Below are 7,956 nucleotides of genomic sequence, written 5' to 3' on the forward strand. Positions count from 1 at the left end.
CAATGGGTCCGCAAATAGGGAGATGCGGAATGGTGTGGAACAGAAGCACGGAACGGAACCCTACGGAAGCACTACGGAGTGCTTCCGTGGGGTTTCGTCCCATACTTCCGTTCCACAAAAAGATAGAACATGTCCTATCTTGATGCGAAACGGCCGGATCGCAGACCCATTAAAGTGAATGGGTCCGCGATCCGCTGCAGCTGCCCCACGGACGGTGTTCCTGCATTGCGGACCGTAGCACGACCACGGGGCGCACGCGTTCGTGTGCAGGAGACCTAACCCTGTAATGTCTACAGCTGATGTCTCCAGAACTTCATTTTACAGCATTTTAACACATTTTGCACAATAAAGTCTAGCACTGAACATGCTGTCCATAGGCACGAAAGACGCAACCACTGCTCTTAAGGCCCCTTTACACTGCCCGATGTTCAGGCAGATTCGTACGGATGCTAGTTAGCGATTATCTGCCGATGTAAAGGTGCCACTGATTACCCGATGAATGAGCAAAACTCTTGTTTATCAGGTAATAGGATCGTTGGTGTGGTCACCAGGGCCGTAGCTAAAGGCTCATGGTCCCTGGTGCAAGAGTTCAGCTTGGGCCCCCCTTCCCTCAGTGCTTTGTGGCCAGGAGCAGGGGAGCACATAGCCTTCATGCTGCCTGAGGCGAACCCCACACCATGCCAAATTCTTGACCTACCCCTTCCCTTCAGTCAGAGGTGTAACTTGACCAGCATCCACTTTCTATAATACCAGTGTCTTCTTATGTGGCACAAGGGTCTTTGGGCCCCCTCAGGATCCTGGGCCCGATAGTGACTGCTACCTCTGCACCGCCTATAGCTACGTCCCTAGTGGTCACCTAAATCGCCATTCACCGGCAGCAGATTGTGGTGTCTGAACAGCCTCTGCAGGCGGCAATGATTCTGTATGAGGATGAGCGACGGCATTAGCAATCGCTCCTCCCCATACTGTGGAGGAGATCACTGCATGTAAATGCAGTGGTCTCCTTCACTGACGAGCAGGCGATTGTTGGGATTCCTTCCTGACAATCGTCAGCCTCTTCCGTCAGTGTAAAGGGGCCTTGATAATGCAAAAGTAAAGAAGGAACTAACTGGTTTCCAAGACAAAGATCATCCAAATGGAGGAGCGTTCATGTGATTCTGAAAGTGAAGTAGTTTTTCAGGAACCTGTAATGCCTTGTCACAGGGAGCGATCTCCCTCTGGCATGGGGCACATCGTTGGTCTCTCGTGGGAGGGGTGACATTTCGGTGCGTCAATAAATTTGTGGGTAAAGGGCGCCATAGCACACAAGGCGGTTGGAAGACCGGGAAAACAGAGGGGAAGGGGAAAGTGAAGAATGTCAGACCAAGTGACGCCGACCCATATGGGAGGCAGTTCTCGGTAATGACAGATGGGTCACATGACCACTCATCTATAGGAATCTTTGCTAATGGAAGCTAATTATTATAAGGGCAGTTGTTACGTCTTTGTCTTTCATCTTGAAACCAGCAACAAGCAGGCTAATAAAAAGGAGCCGGTTCATAATGACAATCCCTATTCAGAAAATAAGCCAAAGCAGCAATAAAAGATCGGATTACACGTTGACCACTCAAATGAATGGTCGTCCATGTAAGGACTGTTTCACACTAAAGGTAAAACAGATTCAGCAGGCTGTTCCGGCCGGGAACAGCCTGTCGGATCTGTCCTTGCTGAACGCAGCCGTGCGCTGCCGGCAATTCGTCGTCCGGCCCCATTGACTGTAATGTCGGAGATCCAGCCGCAACCTGGCAAATATGCTGAGGAGCAGAGGGACAAAAACTGCTGCGTTCAGAAAGGACAGATCCAGCAGGCTGTCCCCGGCTGGAACAGCCTGGCAGATCTGTGAAACAGCCCTAATACAAAGAAGTTTGGGGTGCCCCAAAGCAGCTCTTTGTTCTGGCACATAGAGGGGAGGATTTTATTAACGTAGACCTACTTGGCAAAATGAATTCTTCCAGCTCTTTGGTCTGTGGGAAAAAAAAAACATGGCATAAAGTTACTGTTCTGGTGTGGGAAAGCTTATAGGGGTTGTCCCATCTGGGTATTTAGAGCATATCCGTTATAAATGCCTGGGACCTGTACTATTTAAAGAACGGGACCACACTGCACACTGCAGTGAATTGCAGTGGCGTGTACAAGTCGCTCCATTCACTGCTATAGACTTCTGAAAATAGCTGAGCAAGGGTGCTTTGCCGTTTTAGGAAGTCCCACAGTGAATGAAGAGAGCAGCGCCACCTCTCGGTTCACTGCAGCGCTCGGCAGGGTCTTGTTTTTGAGATAAGAACGGGTCCCAGAGATGGGACTCTGCACCTATCAGACATTTAGGAAGTATTCTATGGATATGCCATACATGTCCAGATGAGACAACCCCTTTAAGTTTACTGTCCACCAATAGTTTTCAGCGGCAGTTCTGCCCAGCGTTTTAATTTTTAATATACAATTGTGCATTCTAGATAAGGTGTCGCCCTCACCTTCCTCAAATTCATCTGCTTTTGGTAGAAGCTGTTCCATTTCCTCTTTTGATCGTCCACAGAATCCCCTTCCTTTCCTTCATCAGAGTCCTCATCATACCTGCAGATAACAGGAGAGGGGTGGTACAAAGATATTAAAGGGGGATTCCCATCTTGTAGGGTGATGGCACATAACTAGGATATCCTATCACTCTATGGTGAGAAGTAGTATAACCTCTGGGACCCCTACCGATCCCGAGAACGAAGAGGCCTTCTTTAGCGTGGTGTCCTCTTAAATTTTCCCTGCACAGTGGCGATTCCTGACACTTGGGAGGACATGCGCTACGCAGTGGATACAGTGCTGAAGCAACTCCATCATGCTCAGGATCGGTGAGGGTCCCAATCTTACAGTGTAGGCATACCTTAGCAATATGCCATCACTTTAAAAAATGGGAATAACCCTTTAAAGACAAAAACAGCATGCCTAAACAACACTAAGAGGATAAATGGTTTGGTCTTGCAACATAATGGTTCCATCATCTCTGTCATGGACATTGTGCCAATGACCACGCTGCTAACGACATAATTCTGCCCACTGATGCCATGGCTTGCCTGCCATCACTGATCCACAATAACATCCACATCGGTCAAGAGCAAAGTGCCGCTGTGTGCAGATGGCATATGAGAACTAGGTCTATGAGGGACAAAACACAATTCCGTCACACCCACATGTACTTAAAAGTTGTACAGCCTACTTTTCACCTGAGAACTCACCTGGCAAACCCGTACCCATTCCTGCCCCCTTCATAAAGTTCTTTGTCATAACCAAATGGTCCAGGAGCGGCACCAGGTTGCTGGATGCAGGTTCTACTTCTTCCGTTCAACAGAAAACCTTGCAAATGTTCAATCTGCTGCTTGACTGCCCGGGGATTCTTACAGCAGTCACAGGACTTGTTACACAGAGGCCTCTCGTCACCAAAATATGACGCAATGGCAGCATGGCGGCACCTGAGGGAGATGGTAAAGAAGCTTCATCAAACATGAGAACATATAATGACTCTGCTACACAGGTATAACCAAAGATAGTGAATCTGCGTTATCATAGTCCTGACACAACCCTATGAGTAAATAGACATAAGGAAAGTTTTGGGGGGGGGGGGGGGTAATAGCGCGTGCCCACAACTCTCCTCTACAGAAGTCAACTGAGTAATTCCTTTCATTTTGGGCAAATTGTTCCCTCCTAGCAAATAAAATATAGTAATAGACCTACTAATATACATTCAACACAATGCCTTCAGTCAAGCGCACGCGCAGCAGATCAGCCAGTTTGATAGGTACAATCTGCTGACAGATGCCCCTTAACATGATCTCCCCGTTCATCGCTCTGCTAGATTTATATCAAGCTGACAGCTCAAGGGGAGTGTCTTCTCTGCTGCAGCTCAGGGGGCGTGTCTATGCTCTCCCTATCACAGCTCAGGAGGTGTGTCCATGCTCTCCCTATCACAGCTCAGGGGGCATTTCCATGCGCTCCCTATCACAGCTCAGGAGGTGTGTCCATGCTCTCCCTATCACAGCTCAGGGGGCGTGTCCATGCTCTCCCTATCACAGCTCAGGAGGTGTGTCTCAGCTCTCCCTATCACAGCTCAGGGGGCATGTCCATGCTCTCCCTATCACAGCTCAGGAGGTGTGTCCATGTTCTCCCTATCACAGCTCAGGGGGCATGTCCATGCTCTCCCTATCACAGCTCAGGAGGTGTGTCCATGCTCTCCCTATCACAGCTCAGGGGGCATGTCCATGCTCTCCCTATCACAGCTCAGGAGGTGTGTCCATGCTCTCCCTATCACAGCTCAGGGGGCGTGTCCATGCTCTCCCTAGCACAGCTCAGGGGGCGTGTCTCAGCTCTCCCTATCACAGCTCAGGAGGCGTGTCCATGCTCTCCCTATCACAGCTCAGGAGGTGTGTCCATGTTCTCCCTATCACAGCTCGGGAGGCAGTTGGAGGATGAAACTGAGCATGTGCGGCCATCTCAGTGAGCAGGACAAAGAAATGAGAAACAAAACAAACAGCAGGTGGTGCTATACAGATATATTTTATTGAATAACTCAGTGGCTAGGCTAAATTTTTAATTATGTGCAATTACAAAAGAATTCAGATCCAGGGGTTGGCTTGAAAACTAGAATATTTTTCGTGGGACAACCCCTTTAAGGTCTAAGCATACCCAGATCAGCTCTGCCATTGACTAATGGCTGGGTCCCTTAATGATACCCCAAATCACAATGTAAAATGACAAAATAAAGTTAAAAAAAAATGTTGTAGGGGCTCGTCCACACGTACCAGAAATATCTGTGTACGAAAAATCCGCAGCAGATAAAAATACCAGCAAAGTGACATGAGTATATGTCACATCCAACCGCTACATGTCAATTTCAGACATGGAATTGTGGTGGGTTTGTTTTGCGGTTTTTGCGGCAGATTACCTGCAGATCCACAGCAACATCCACAAGCCCTAAATAAAAAATAAAAAAACACCTCTACCTACTTTTTAAAATAAAATACTACTACACTCCCCTTCCCTAGCTCCCTTCTGTACTGCTCAGGAAATCACAGGCTGCAGCGGTCACATGGGATGAGCCGTCATCGCGGGAGGTGGGGCTGTACAGAGACTGGCATCGGAGCAAGCAGCGGAGCCAGAGAAGCGCCAAGGAAGCCGAGTATTCTGGGGGTTTTATATTGCCGTTGGTGAAAGTTGATGCAGCTTTCCCTCTAGATTCTCGAAGAACTGCTGCGGAAAACTTCCGCAACAATTCCACTACCCACGGGGATGTACAATGGCCCCCTGGAGGTCTTTTCTGACCTATGATATGTACCAAACTATAAAAATAAAATAAAAAAACTATTGCCAATCCATCGCCATAGCTGTATGCAATACACACAAAATAAACCAGCACAAATGTATTTTGCTAATTTAAAGAGCCCTGTATAGGGTCTCCGATGCGCTACGCCAGGATTTAGCCAAGCTGAGGGGGTACAGGCAGGAGCACTGATGTGTCCGCTGGGGCCCCTATTCCACTTGTACAGTGTATTCCGTACTCCCATACACTGCTGACAGGGTAAGGCTAACTTTTACACTCGTGTTTTCAGTCAAATCTGTTTTTATTGACAAATAACAAACATAATGTACATAATGGAAAAGCGGGACATCTACACTCGTGTTTTGGGCGGATCCGTCATGGATCTGCAAAAACGCATCCGTTGAGATAATACAACCGCATGCATCTGTCTTGAACGGATCCGTTTGATTTATCTGTAACATAGCCAAGACGGATCCGTCATGAACTCCACTGAAAGTCAATGGGGGACGGATCCGTTTTCTTTTGTGCAAGATTGTGTCAGAAAAAACAGTTGGCTCAGTTTCGTCAAGCGGACAGCACAATGCTGCAGGGAGCAGTTTGGTGTCCGTCTCCAAAGCGGAAGCAAACTGATGTATTCTGAGCGGATCCTTTTCCATTCAGAATTAGGGCAAAACTGATCTGTTTTGGACCGCTTCTGAGAGCCCATGACGGATCTCACAAACGGAAAGCCAAAACGCCAGTGTGAAAGTAGCCTAATACTACATTCAACGTGCCAATTTGCTTAGTAAAAAAAAAAATATAGCAAAATCCATCAAAATACAAAAATGTACGCCATTTAGAACATTTTACATGCAGTTTCATAAAAGGTTAGTTACTCTTTAAAGAATAAATAACTACAATTTGAAGCAAAATTCTGGTCATGAGGTCCCTTTTCAGGCCTGGTCATTAAGGGGTTAAAGGAGTTCTCTCAGCAGAGACACATGGTAAGTATACTGTATACAGTAAGGAAGAAATCTCGTCCGCGTTCATCAGCGTACCGCCTCACACAGACCACTGCAGTCTATAGGGTCGAGTTTCCTCTCCCCTGCTGGATGACGCCCGGCTGGCCTCTGCCATCTACTATGTGACAAAGATGTCTTTCACTGTCGGAGCTGAAGGAGTGGCACTGTGTCTCAGCTTGCAGAGCTGCGTTTCTTACCCCAGACAAGCAGCGTCTGTCCTGGAGCAGCAGGCATGGGCACAACCTGCGTCTCTAGAATCCCTGTGAGTCCTCCAATATATGTCCGCTACATATATTTTGCAGAACGGACACGGCCAACCCTAGGATAGAAATGCCTATTCTGGTCCGCAACTGCGGACAAGAATAGGACATGTTCTACTTTTTTTTTTTGCAGGGCCGCGGAATGGAGTTACAGATGCGGACAGCAGACGGTGTGCTGTCTGCATCTTTTGCGGCCCCACTGAAATTAATGGGTTCGCACCCGTTCCGCAATTATGCATACCCAGAACGACGGACGTGTGAATGGACCCTAAAGGAGGGGTCAACAACCTCCTGCACTCCAGCTGCTGTGAATACTACTACCCCCAGCATGCAAACTTACTCAGCTGTTTTCCTAGTGAAAGGCGGATTCAGGGAGTTGTAGTTTCAGAAGAGCTGGAGTGTTGGAGGTTGCGGATCCCTGGCATAAAACTTGCATGTTCCCGTGTCTGCTTGGGTTTCCTCCACTCTCCAAATACATTCTGGTTAATTTGGACTTCAGCTTGTGAGCCCCAATGGGGACAGGGACTGATGTCAGTGATGACCCCCTCTGTACAGCGCTGTGGAATATGTTGGCACTACACAAATGAATAAAATGAATGAGATTGAAAATGACCCCAAAAAAATGCAAACATGTATGTTCGGTAATTACCTCCACATTAAAACCGCAGTTATTATTTTTACAATTCCGGGAGTAAAACACTGATGACATCAATATCTGATCGTTGGGAGCTCGACTCCTGGCATCCAGGCTGCGTCCTCTTCCTGGGTCAATGACGGCACGTTCATCAGTCGCATGGGCTAAAGGTACACAGCTCAGTCCCATTCAAGTGAATGGACCTGGGCTGCAATACCAAGCACGGCCACCATACAACGTGCGGCGCTGTGCTTGACAAGCTGGGAGGAAGCCGCAGTGCCCACAGGAGCGACATGGCCTCCACCAATCAGATATTCATGACCGAGCCTGAGGATAGGTCAACCCTATTTTACTCCCAGAAAAACCTGTGCTTTTTGTTTTGTGCAGTTCTCTGATGCCGCCGTATTCACACGGGGCGTAATCGCGGGTGGAAAAGCTGCAGCATTCACAGGGAGCAGAAAAGCGATATTCGGAAAGAGTTTTTTCAAGCGGTCGAGGCAGGCGTAAAATAGTGCAGATTCGGTGCACGGCGTCGACTCTTTTGTCTGAAATGGTTAAAGGAACGTGTGTGTAGTCTGAGAATGATGGGAGTCGTCACAGCGATGAAATCCCTCGACCGACGTCCCAGCTGTTTTCCTGGACACCCAGGGACAAGCCTCCTTCCCTCCCCTTCTAGGAGAAGCTGTAATATAAAACCTCCCATCTCTAGGGCAACACAGCCGA

General features: G+C 48.1%; 1 protein-coding gene across 2 annotated transcripts in view; it reads right to left on the reverse strand.

The window, feature by feature from the left end:
• Positions 1-7,956, reverse strand: part of RECQL5 (RecQ like helicase 5) — a 104,336-nt gene that overhangs the window by 18,804 nt on the left and 77,576 nt on the right. For both annotated transcript variants that reach the window (XM_040438798.1, XM_040438799.1), the window contains exons 9-11: positions 3,261-3,494; positions 2,508-2,607; positions 1,973-2,003 (exon numbers count right to left, since the gene is read on the reverse strand). In XM_040438798.1, the coding sequence (XP_040294732.1) occupies positions 1,973-2,003; positions 2,508-2,607; positions 3,261-3,494 (365 nt within the window). The remainder of the gene's footprint in view (positions 1-1,972; positions 2,004-2,507; positions 2,608-3,260; positions 3,495-7,956) is intronic.

The sequence above is a fragment of the Bufo bufo genome, chromosome 6, assembly GCF_905171765.1.
Source record: "Bufo bufo chromosome 6, aBufBuf1.1, whole genome shotgun sequence".
Classification (NCBI taxonomy): Eukaryota; Metazoa; Chordata; class Amphibia; order Anura; family Bufonidae; genus Bufo; species Bufo bufo.